The 12714-nt window shown below is 41.3% G+C and overlaps 1 protein-coding gene across 6 annotated transcripts in view; it reads left to right on the top strand.

The window, feature by feature from the left end:
• The window catches only part of ankrd6b (ankyrin repeat domain 6b), a 185008-nt gene extending 180492 nt beyond the window's left edge, over nucleotides 1-4516 (top strand). For all 6 annotated transcript variants that reach the window (XM_072277847.1, XM_072277810.1, XM_072277818.1 and 3 more), the window contains 2 exons: nucleotides 1090-1405; nucleotides 3485-4516. In XM_072277847.1, the coding sequence (XP_072133948.1) occupies nucleotides 1090-1405; nucleotides 3485-4041 (873 nt within the window). In that variant the 3' untranslated portion in view covers nucleotides 4042-4516. The remainder of the gene's footprint in view (nucleotides 1-1089; nucleotides 1406-3484) is intronic.
• The last annotated feature ends 8198 nt before the right edge of the window (nucleotides 4517-12714 follow it).

Genomic DNA, 12714 nt, shown 5'->3' with positions numbered 1-12714 from the left:
TCCACACAGAATGGTGTGTATATAGAACAAGTTGCCAAAGGATGTGGTGGAGGCGGGCACAATATTTAGGAAACATTTGGATAGTTATATGGATAGGAAAGGGTTAGACAGATATGGGTCATAAGCTTAAATAGGCTTCTCCTTTCTTGAGGATGAGTTTGGTTGAAGGGCCTGTTTTCACACTATATGACTATTAGCAAAGCAGATTCTGACTGAGCAGGTACAATAGGAAATATGCAGCAAAGTTAACTAATGTTGCTGCGATTCAAATTATATCTTTTTACAATGTGGATGCCGGGAAAACAAAATGAGCCCACGTATTCTGTACTGAACTTGCCTCCTTCAATGGACCTCAGGCATCTCTGAGGGAACAGACTGGTTTGTAAACTCTGGAAGCATTTCCTGATTGGATATTGCTCTTTCATCTCGTCCTGGTGATGCAGATCTTTATCTATTCTTCAGTTATAGTTTGAGTAAGCTGCCCTAAATTGCTTTTCCACATTATTGGTAAATCTGTGTTTTCCAGATCATGCATCCCCCTTAAAACTGGACTGTTTACAATGTATTTATCATTATCTCTACACACCATTCTATTTACATTCTATTTAAAATCTAAATGCTTTTTAGAAACATACAGACTCCTCATATAAGTGCCACAGGGGTTTACAAGTTGTGTTCTGTCACAACAGTCCTCACACTGTACAACACAAAATTCACGAAGTTCTGGGAAAGATATTGAATATCAGGGAAACTTTTTTTTTAATGTTTTCTCTCATTTAAATGGAGTATAGCTTAAAATAGCTTATTGTGCAACATTTCTGTGAGGGGTTTGTACTGCTCTTTTTAAGAGATTGGATTAATGTCCTCTGCGCTTTGCAGGGACTTTCTGATGGAAGTTGGCAATGGGACATCCACACAATGAGTTTAACAGGTAGGTGAACAGTGAGCACAGGTGACTCTCTTCTGCCATGAAATTCCAGGCCAATCCAAATTATATTATGCAGTTTTCCTTCTCTAGTTGAACAAATGATACTTACATTTAACCATTAAATACCAACATTCTACCTGCTTAATTTTATCTCTCTGTAGGCATTAATGTTTGATGATGTGAAATCATGGTTTTCATCCAAGCTCCAATACCTTGAGCACAAGTTGTCAGGAGAACTGATGTCTAAATCTACAGCACTTGATGGTGAGGACCTGCCAGAGACTGGTAACATTGATACCATCCAAACCAACAGGGATCATAAGGATTTCCAGACCTATCCTGTCATACATCAGCTTGGAGAACAACATCAGCAGCCCTGCATTAGCTTGTCAGAAGAATCAGAAAGTGCTAAAGTCCAGTCCTCGGATGAGACATCAGGCAGACAGCACCTTGTCACTCAATGTGATTTTCCATCAGGTACAAATCTACAGCCCCAAATCCTACAGAAAAAGTATTTTCACTGTGGATGTCCAGTCCCTATACACCTCCATCCCCCACCAGAAAGGCCTCAAAGCTCTACATTTCTTTCTAGACACATGACCCAACCAGCTCCCCTCCACCACCACTCTCCTCCATCTGTCAGAACTTGTCCTCACTCTTAATAGTTTCTCCTTCGGCTCCTCCCACTTCCTTCAAACAAAAGGTGTGGCCAGGGGTTCCAGCTATGCTTGCCTTTCTGTCAGCTATATGCATTCCACACTGGTATTACCCCCCAACTTTTCCTAGCTACATCGACAACTGCTTCCTGCACCCACGTGGAGCTCGTCAACTTCATCAACACCAACTGCCACCCTGCCCTCAAATTTACCTGGTCCATTTCTGACACCTCTCCCTCCTTTCTCAATCTCTGGAGACAGCCTATCTACTTATATCTATTATAAACCTTCTGACTCTCACAACCACTTGGACTATACCTCTTCCTACCCTGTCACCTGTAAAAATGCCATCCCCTTCTCTCAATTCGTCCTTAATCTGCCGCATCTTCTCTCAGGATGAGGCTTTTCATTCCAGAACTAAGGAGATGACCTCCTTCAAAGAAAGGGACTTTCCCTCCTCCACTAACAACACTGCCCTCAAGCACATCTCTTCCACTTTGTGCACATCTGCCGCCACCCCTCCAGGGATAGAGTTCCTCTTGGCCTTACCTACCACCCCACCAGCCTCCACGGAAATTCTCTCTAACTTTCACCGTCTCCCTCCCCCCTACTTTCTGCTTTCCACAGGGATCACTCCCTTGTCCATTCATCCCTCCCCACTGATCTCCCTCCCAGCACTTATCCTTGCAAGTGGAACAAGTGCTACATCGGCCCCTACACCTCCTCCCTCACTACCATTCACGACCCTATACAGTCCTTCCAGGTGAGGCGACATTTCACCTTTGAGTCTGCTGGGGTCATCTACTGTATCCAGTGTTCCAAGTATGGGTTCCAGTATATCGCTGAGACATGACGTAGATTGGGAGACCGCTTCGCTGAGCACCTTTGCTCCATCCACCAGAAAAAGCGGGATCTCCCAGTGGCCACCCATTTTAATTCCACTTCCCATTCCTATTCCCACATGTCAGTTCATGGCCTCCTCTGTCACGATGAGGCCACACTCAGGTTGGAGGAACAACACCTTGTATTCCATCTGGGTAGATTTCAACCTGCTGGCATGAACATCAACTTCTTGAACTTCTGGTAATGCCCCCCCCCCACACACATACCCTCTCCTTCACCATTCCCATTTCCCCCTCTCTTCTTATCTCCTTACCTGCCCATCACCTCCCTCTGGTGCTCCTCCCCCTTTTCTTTCTTCCACGGCCTTCTGTTCTCTCCTTTATGGCTTCTATATCGGAAGGACCTGGACCCTCCTAATGGCTCTCAAGTGCAACAGGTTCTTAAGTATCCTTGATCACAAAAACCTGTCTGGCATAATTTCTGCAGGACTCCATAAACTGCCATGTTATTAATAGCAGGAATTAGGACTTCTAATGGAGCCAATCTCTGCCTCTGCTGTGATGAGGTTAGATTTCTGGCCTGTTCTATCTTTTAAGATTTCAGTGTAATTCACGCACTCGATATAAAAAATAATTTTCTGCATTGGATTCAAGGACGAACCTATTAGAGCAATATCACAGATCAATTAGTCTTGAGTTATGCTTCCCCATTTTAACAGAAATAAGGAACCTGATATAGAAAGGGATAGTCAAGTTCAAGGAACAGTAATTGAATTTTTACATAAAACAGTCCACAATTTGGGGATATCAGGGGACAGCAATTTGTTTAAAAAATATTTTTCCAACAAAATTAGAAGTATTTCACCATAACAATGAACTGTGTAAGCAGAGAGCACATTCTTCAGTATGTATATGAATTCAGTTCCACATTATGAAAAGTTTCTAACAGTAATAGTTCATAAATTATATTGAAACTGAAGAAGTATCTTTCCTTATTTGTAACTGAAAGCAATTGTTTTAATTAGTCCGTGTTTGTGACTTAATTTTTTTTCCTACAGGAACAACACAACATGCTATGACTGTTTACAGTTCTTCCTCAAATGTGCCTCAGGCAACTTCTCCAGTGGTTAGACCAAAGGAAAGAGCCTCTTCTCTTGCTGCTAAAATACATCACGAGTTTCCATCTTTGGAGCAGCCTGTGGTCAAATCTGGGCACGTAAAGTTTCAAACTGCTCATGAAGACTCAGGTTTAACTGACCAAGCAATAAGTGGCCAGCCTCTTGGAGGATGCAATCAAAACAAAAGCACTCAAACTAAAAAATCTCTGAGTGCAAGGCACAAGCAAAAACAGAGCAGCACAGACACCTCTGCTTCCCACCGCATGGGCCAGCCCACCACGCAAATCAAGGACAGCTCTCCAGTACTTGAAATCACTCAGTACTTTTTTGAGGCAGTTTCCACACAGATGGAAAAATGGTACGAAAGGAAGATTGAAGAGGCAAGATATCAAGCAGATCAGAAAGCAAATCAAGATAAAGTTGCTTTGCTTGAACAAATTAAAAGTTTGGAAGAAGAACTACAGAAACTGAGGACAAAAGTGCAGAAGGAGAGCTAGCAGTTGCCAGTAAAAGACAAATCTTCCTGTTGAATGAAGATCCCACTATCAACATTCCTCCTCTCTAATACTATTATGTGGACTTTCACCGAGTTTAAGCCTTGCATTAAAATAATGCATGTTTTCTCTAGATTTGTTATATTGTTGTATGAAAGATTAAATCTGACTTCGATTTAACATTTCACTATCCTGTAATATATTGAAATAGGTTAGGGCCTCACTGTGTTAAAATGATGCACAAAGTCAAGATATTGATGATAGATTTAAGACTTTGAATAGGGCACATTAGTAAATAGTTACTGATGGCAAGTGTAGAAGTTTGTATAATTGTAAACCTGTATTAGCACATTCCAGCAATGCAAATCATATTCCTCAGCATTTCTTAAATTATAATAATGTAGCACCCTTGGATAGTCCAGCTTTGGACAACTTGCTCTTTCTTTGAGAACTAGTTATTTTTTTCTTGCCTTCTTTTTATATTGTCAATTTATCTAACATTACACAGAAAAAAGCTCTTTAACCTTATTATTTCATGCTATCAGAGAAATGTCCATTATTATCTACCACCTTCTTTGCTCCAAGACTAACTTGTTTCTCTTTCTACAGATGCTTTCTGACTGCATGAGATTTCCAGTATTCTTTTTCTATTACAATTGTATTTCACTTTCTTTACATGCTTCACTGTAATATAATGTGTGTGTTTTTAAGGCAATGGGAAGTATGATTCCCAATTTTAGCTATACGCTAGAGGTGCAGTCCCCAAACGTTTCTGGATCACCACCTCCATTGGCTCCCAGATGACATACCCAGTGGACCCCCCCCCCCCCACTTCTGACCATTACGTAAAAACTAGAAAGGAAAGAAAGCAGTGAAAAATAATTGCAAAACTTACTCAAATCTATTTAAAGCTACAAATATGATTATTTAATTACAGTAAAAACAATTTTCATCAACAGTATTAGAACAAGTAGTTTTTAACTATTCACTACATTGCCTTTTCACCTCTCAATGAGATGGATGAGCTTGGTGTAGTGATACCAGCTTCTCAACATCAGGCTGAATGTTACTCAGAAAGAATCTCAATCCACACATCCAGTAATTTGCAGTCCGTTTTGTTTGAAAAAAAATTGGGAAACTGCATTCTGTTAAATATTATGTTGGAAAGGCAGTAAAGAACATCTTGACCTTTTCCCATATTGCAGGATAGCTTTTTGCAATCAAAAGTTTTGACATGGTGTTTTGAACCTGGGCGTCAGCTCCAAGCTATTTTGTAGCATTATCAGTTCTTCCTCTATCCTTCCTGTCAATTCCTCATTACAAGTGTAGAGGAATGGATTTGTTCCACAATCTGGAATTTGGGTCGAGAGAAGATCCCAAAATCTCTCTACAGCTCACCCAGGTGGGCACAGTATATTTGAAGATCATCATCTGCTATTCTTTCTTTCTCTTCCAACTCAGAGGCTCAGAAATTAGAAAAGGATGTGACTGTCAATATTGACCTTAAATAGGGTTAACTTGGACAAAAATGTGGAGGCGACTGATTTGACTTTAAGATTCACATAATTTCCTTGCAAATGAAGACTGACTTCTTTAAACTTTGCAAATAATTCTGACAAATAGGCAATGTCAAACCTAATATTCTTGAGTTTATTATTGACTGAAGTATTTGAGTCTTCAAAGAATCTTATCAGTTTCAATAAGCAAGTAAGAGTCTCAGGCAGTTTCCTTTTGAGAGCCACCTGAATTTTGTGCACAACTGCAAGCATTCAAACTGTCCATCATTGTGAATACAAATCTTCTGAAGTAGTCAAGAATTGAGAGTGCAGACTTGATTTTATTTACCGCTGTTAACAGTATATAATCTGTACAGTTGATCACTTAAGTTTTTTGTGACAAGATGCTGTATGTGAATTACAGAATGAATGTTAAGTACAGTTTTTTTCAAGAAAGTAATAACTCCACGGTGGTGCCCTGTCTGTTGCACAAGTTAAAATGTTGGTGAGTGGAATATACTTCTCTTTGAAAAATTGCTCAACAACTTGAAATACTGCTTCTTGCCCCCTTGCAAATAACCTTCCTTGAACCATATCTTCCTCTTTTGTGAAGCAAACATAACCAAGAAGCAAAGGTTTGTTGTCTGGCAAAATTGACTCATCTAATTGCCAAGCAAATTCTGTTGCACAGTGTGTCTACCACATTCTCAGACATTTCATCTGAGTTGTTGCTGAGCAGATTCGCTTTATTTGGTCTGGTGACTTATGCAAAACTGTACTCAGAACCTCCCTTACTGCAGGCAGAATCGCTTCTTTTCCAATTGTATGCAGCTTTCCAGATTTAGCAATAAGCAATACAACAGTATGAAGCATTCAAACCATCACTGCTTTGTTGTGAAGTGGTGGCAAACATGTTTTGAAGTGTTCGCTGTTTCTGAAAGCTGTCATTGAAGTAACTGAAAACAGGTTCCTGTTTGCTTTATCAGATTGTATTATCTTCAACTGTTCAAGGAGCCTGGCTGGTTTCATTGCCTCATTTGGAAAAAAAAACTTTTTCCATACAACAGACACATTGGCTGTTGTTGTTTGCCTGGTGCCTGTATAAATCCGTATTTCAGATATTCCATATGATACTGTCTACACTTCTTTTCTCTTTGGTCTGCTTGTGCCATTTTCATTATGGATTAACAACCATAGTTAATAGCCAATTACTTAGGTCCAACTTCAAGCACTGCGATAGGGGAAAGATAGGGCAAACCCTGACTCTGCAGGAAGGTACTTAAAGTGGGGCTTGGTTAGACGGTGGGCTAAAGAAATGCAGTCAAGACCATTTGAAAGGCCAGATTCTGAACTTTACCCCAATGAATGCCATGTCCTATAGATTCACAGGAATTGCCTCAATGTGTGATTAGAGTATGGGTGATTACAAGAGTGAATGGCAATAATGCGTGGTCAGGCCCAGAAATAACATTATTTCTTCAGTCCAGATTTCCCATGATAGAAACATAGAAAATAGGTGCAGGAGTAGGCCATTCAGCCCTTCGAGCCTGCACCGCCATTCAGTATGATCATGGCTGATCATCCAACTCAGAACCCTGTACCTGCCTTCTCTCCATACCCCCGATCCCTTTAGCAACAAGGGCCATATCTAACTCCCTCTTAAATATAGCCAATGAACTGGCCTGAACTGTTTCTTGTGGCAGAGAATTCCACAGATTCACCACTCTCTGTGTGAAGAAGTTTTTCCTCATCTCGGTCCTAAAAGGCTTCCCCTTTATCCTCAAACTGTGACCCCTCGTTCTGGACTTCCCCAACATCGGGAACAATCTTCCTGCATCTAGCCTGTCTAATCCCTTTAGAATTTTATACGTTTCAATCAGATCCCCCCTCAATCTTCTAAATTCCAGAGCGTATAAGCCTTGTCAATCCAGTCTTTCATCATATGGAAGTCCTGCCATCCCAGGAATCAATCTGGTGAACCTTCTTTGTACTCCCTCTATGGCAAGAATGTCTTTCCTCAGATTAGGGGACCAAAACTGCACACAATACTCCAGGTGTGGTCTCACTAAGGCCTTGTACAACTGCGGTAGTACCTCCCTGCTCCTGTACTTGAATCCTCTTGCTATGAATGCCAGCATACCATTCGCCTTTTTCACCGCCTGCTGTACCTGCATGCCCACTTTCAATGACTGGTGTACAATGACACCCAGGTCTCGTTGCACCTCCCCTTTTCCTAATCGGCCACCATTCAGATAAGAATCTGTTTTCCTGTTTTTGCCACCAAAGTGGATAACCTCACATTTATCCACATTAAATTGCATCTGCCATGAATTTGCCCACTCACCTGACCCATCCAAGTCACCCTGCATCCTCTTAGCATCCTCCTCACAGCTAACACTGCCGCTCAGCTTCGTGTCACCTGCAAACTTGGAGATGCTGCATTTAATTCCCTCGTCTAAGTCATTAACATATATTGTAAACAACTGGGGTCCCAGCACTGAGCCTTGCGGTACCCCACTAGTCACTGCCTGCCATTCTGAAAAGATCCTGTTTATTCCCACTCTTTGCTTCCTGTCTGCCAGCCAATTCTCTATCCACATCAATACCATACCCCCAACACCGTGTGCTTTAAGTTTGCACATTAATCTCCTGTGTGGGATCTTGTCAAAAGCCTTTTGAAAATCCAAATATACCACATCCACTGGTTTCTCCCCTATCCACTCCACTAGTTACATCCTCAAAAAATTCTATGAGATTCATCAGACATGATTTTCCTTTCACAAATCCATGCTGACTTTGTCCGATGATTTCACCGCTTTCCAAATGTGCTGTTATAACATCTTTGATAACTGACTCTAGCATTTTCCCACCACCGATGTCAGGCTAACTGGTCTATAATTCCCTGGTTTCTCTCTCCCTCCTTTTTTAAAAAGCGGGGTTACATTAGCCACCCTCCAATCCTCAGGAACTAGTCCAGAATCTAAAGAGTTTTGAAAAATTATCATTAATGCATCCACTATTTCTTGGGCTACTTCCTTAAGCACTCTGGGATGCAGACCATCTGGCCCTGGGGATTTATCTGCCTTTAATCCCTTCAATTTACCTAACACCACTTCCCTACTAACATGTATTTCCCTCAGTTCCTCCATCTCACTGGACCCTCGGTCCCCTACTATTTCCAGAAGATTATATATGTCCTCCTTAGTGAAGACAGAACCAAAGGAGTTGTCCAATTGATCTGCCATGTCCTTGTTCCCCAAGATCAATTCACCTGTTTCTGACTGTAAGGGACCTACATTTGTCTTAACCAATCTTTTTCTTTTCACATATCTATAAAAGCTTTTACAGTCAGTTTTTATGTTCCCTGCCAGCTTTCTCTCATAATCTTTTTTCCCTTTCCTAATTAAGCCCTTTGTCCTCTGCTGGACTCTGAATTTCTCCCAGTCCTTAGGTGAGCCACTTTTTCTGGCTAATTTGCATGTTTCTTCTTTGGAATTGATACTATCCCTTATTTCCCTTATCAACGATGGGTGCACTACCTTCCCTGGTTTATTCTTTTGCCAAACTGGGATGAACAATTATTGTAGTTCATCCATGCGATCTTTAAATGCTTGTCATTGCATATCCACCGTCAACCCTTTAAGTATCATTTGCCAGTCTATCTTAGCTAATTCACATCTCATACCTTCAAAGTTACCCTTCTTTAAGTTCAGAACCTTTGTTTCTGAATTAACTATATCACTCTCCATCTTAATGAAGAATTCCACCATATTATGGTCACTCTTACCCAAGGGGCCTCGCACAAGATTTCTAACTAACCCTTCCTCATTGCTCAATACCCAGTCTAGAATAGCCTGCTCTCTAGTTGGTTCCTCGACATGTTGGTTCAGAAAACTATCCCGCATACATTCCAAGAAATCCTCTTCCTCAGCACCCTTACCAATTTGATTCACCCAATCTATATGTAGGTTGAAGTCACCCATTATAACTGCTGTTCCTTTATTGCACGCATTTCTAATTTCCTGTTTAATGCCATCCCCAACCTCACTACTGCTGTTAGGTGGCCTGTACATAACTCCCACCAGTGTTTTCTGCCCCTTAGTATGATACAGCTCTACCCATATCGATTCCACATCCTCCCGGCTAATGTCCTTCCTTTTTATTGTGTTAATCTCCTCTCTAACCAGCAATGCCACCCCACCTCCTTTTCTTTCATGTCTATCCCTCCTGAATATTGAGCTCCCATCCTCCGTCACTCTGGAGCCATGTCTCTGTGATCCCAACTATATCATATTCATTAATAACTATCTGTACATTCAATTCATCCACCTTGTTATGAATGCTCCTTGCATTGACACACAAAGCCTTCAGGCTTGCTTTTACAACACTCTTAGCCCTTATACAATTATGCTGAAAAGTGGCCCTTTTTGATTTTTGCCCTGGATTTGCCGGCCTGCCACTTTACCTTACTACTTTTTGCTTCTACTCTCATTTTACACCCCTCTGTCCCTCTGCACTTGTTCCCATCGCCCTGCCACATTAGTTTAAATCCTCCTGAACAACAGTAGCAAACGCTCCCCCTAGGACATTGGTTCCAGTCCAGCCCAGGTGCAGACCGTCCTGTTTGTACCGGTCCCACCTCCTCCAGAACTGGTTCCAATGTTCCAGAAATTTGAATCCCTCCCCCTTGCACCATTTTTCAAGCCACGTATTCATCTAAAATATCCTCCTATTTCTACTCTGACTAGCACGTGGCACTAGTAGTAATCCAGAGATTATTACCTTTGTGGTCCTACTTTTTAGTTTATCTCCTAACTCCCTAAATTCACCTTGTAGGACCTCATCCTGTTTTTTTCCTATATCATTGGTACCTATGTGCATCACGACCACTGGCTGTTCACCCTCCCACTCCAGAATGTCCTGCAGCCGCTCAGAGACATCCTTGACTCTTGCACCAGGGAGGCAACATACCCTCCTGGAGTCTCGTTTGTGGCCGCAGAAACGCCTATCTATTCCCCTTACAATCAAATCCCCTATCACTATAGCTGTCCCACTCCTTTTCCTTCCCTCCTGTGCCGCAGAGTCACCCATGGTGCCATAAACTCGGCTGCTGCTGCCTTCCCCTGATGAGACATCTCTCCCAACAGTATCCAAAACAGTATATCTGTTTAGGAGGGAGATGACCTCAGGGGACTCCTGCACTACCTGCCTACTGCTACGCTGTTTAGTGGCCACCCATTCCCTTTCTGCCTGTGTAGCCTTTACCTGCAGTGTGGCCAACTCGCTGAATTGATATGCCAAATACAGAAGTGCCACATTGCTTTTCAACAACTATAATGTGTTTTGAGCAAAGTCTTGAGAGAATGGTGCTGTTAGCAAGAGATGAGGTATTTACATGATCATTGTAATCAATTATGAGAAACTGAGAATCAAATGGTTACAAGTTTAATTTATTTCTTAAATTAAATGTAATCACTCAGCTTCCCCCCCGCTACCAAGTGCCCCCCATCACTCCCTTTATCACCCCCTTAGAAACTCACTCTGCCACCCACCCTCGAGGGGGGGATATTGCCCACTTTGGGAACTACTGCTCATGAGGAATGAGTTTGCCAAATGCCAAAACATCAGGATTTCCAAACTAAAGTGGATACTGGATTATTGGAGTGTTGTCTCAATGAACAAATAAAGGTCATGAAAACAAGTGTAATCTGAAATGAATTATAATGGAAGTAAAAGACATTTTTAGATATGCACAAATCCAATACACCTGAATTTTGTATAGTGAATTTTCATGTCCTGTGTTATAGGAATATAACTGACCCAAATGGCAATAGAGTTTTAATCAATAACATTTTGATAATTATAATAACCTGATTGGTAAATTCATACCAAGTTTATTTTAATTCTTGGGTGAGGAATAAGTCAAGGGAAGGGACAAGCTGAGTGATGTTTATATTGTATCTGTGAGCAAACAATGTGTATAATGTCCCAGATAGCTGCTAAATGCAGATGTGAGAATTTTAACAACAAGAGCAACATAATGTAACTTTTAAAAGTATGTTATGTAAGTAGATTTATAATAATTTACCTATTTTTAAAACAATAGTTCCCAAAAGCTTTCAAACCTATTATGTTTTACCTCTGGAGATGGAATTCTCAGCTTGTCTAGCTTTGGAAATGCCAAATGTACTGATGCAAGTTTGTGAGCATCAACAATGTTACCATGACAAGGGCTTAACTGGATTTTGCTTCATAGATACTGTTCTTGATGTAACAAACCTGGTATGGATGTTGAATCTAGGGTAAAGCTAGTTTACAAACCAAAGACGCAATGGGCATCAAAGTAAAGAAAAACGTGCACGAAGAAAAATGGTTGCAGTTGTTGAAGTTAATTAGCCTCAGCACATCACTGCAGGGGTTCCTAACAGCAGTGTTCAAGGCCCAACTGTCTTCATCTACTTCATCTGTCAAGCCATGACAACTGGATGTGTTTGACTGCACAGTATTCAACTTCATTCACAACTTCTCAGAAATGAAGTAGTCTATGCCTACGTGCGGCAATACTTTAACAAAATTCAGACACTATCTGATAATAGCAGGTAGCATTCATGCCAGGCAATGGCCATATCCAAGAGAGAGCCCAAACACCTACTCTGGATCTTTGGTAACATTACAATTACTGAGTTCCCATCATCAATATCCTGGGTGGGTGCAGATCACATTTGAGCAGGTTAACTGAACTAGGCACAAAAACAGGTCGGGTTGGGTATATTCTGACCAAAGATTCATTGCTTGACATTGAGCCCATTCCACTATTTACAAGGTAGAGCATGATGGAATAATCTCAATTTACCTAGACACATACAATTCCAACAATTTTCAAGAAGATACTGTTCATGAGGACCTGTTTGACAAGCAAATTGCCCACCACCTAAACATTCATTCCTTCCAAAATCAGCTGCAGTGGGCACTAAATGTTACTCACCCAGTCTACTCTGATCGCACTTCCCAAAGCTGTAATCTTCACCACCGTGAGGGGAGCAGATCCACAGAAAACCTTGACCTGCAGGTTCATCTCAAATGTCGTACACAATTTTCAACTATATCACGGGTTCTTCGTAGTTTTATGTCCAATTGCTGAAACTCCCTACCAACAACACAGCAGGAACATCTTCGCCAG

This window comes from Mobula birostris, chromosome 2 (assembly GCF_030028105.1).
Source record: "Mobula birostris isolate sMobBir1 chromosome 2, sMobBir1.hap1, whole genome shotgun sequence".
NCBI classification, from domain to species: domain Eukaryota; kingdom Metazoa; phylum Chordata; class Chondrichthyes; order Myliobatiformes; family Myliobatidae; genus Mobula; species Mobula birostris.
This window is presented reverse-complemented; position numbering and strand designations above follow the sequence as displayed.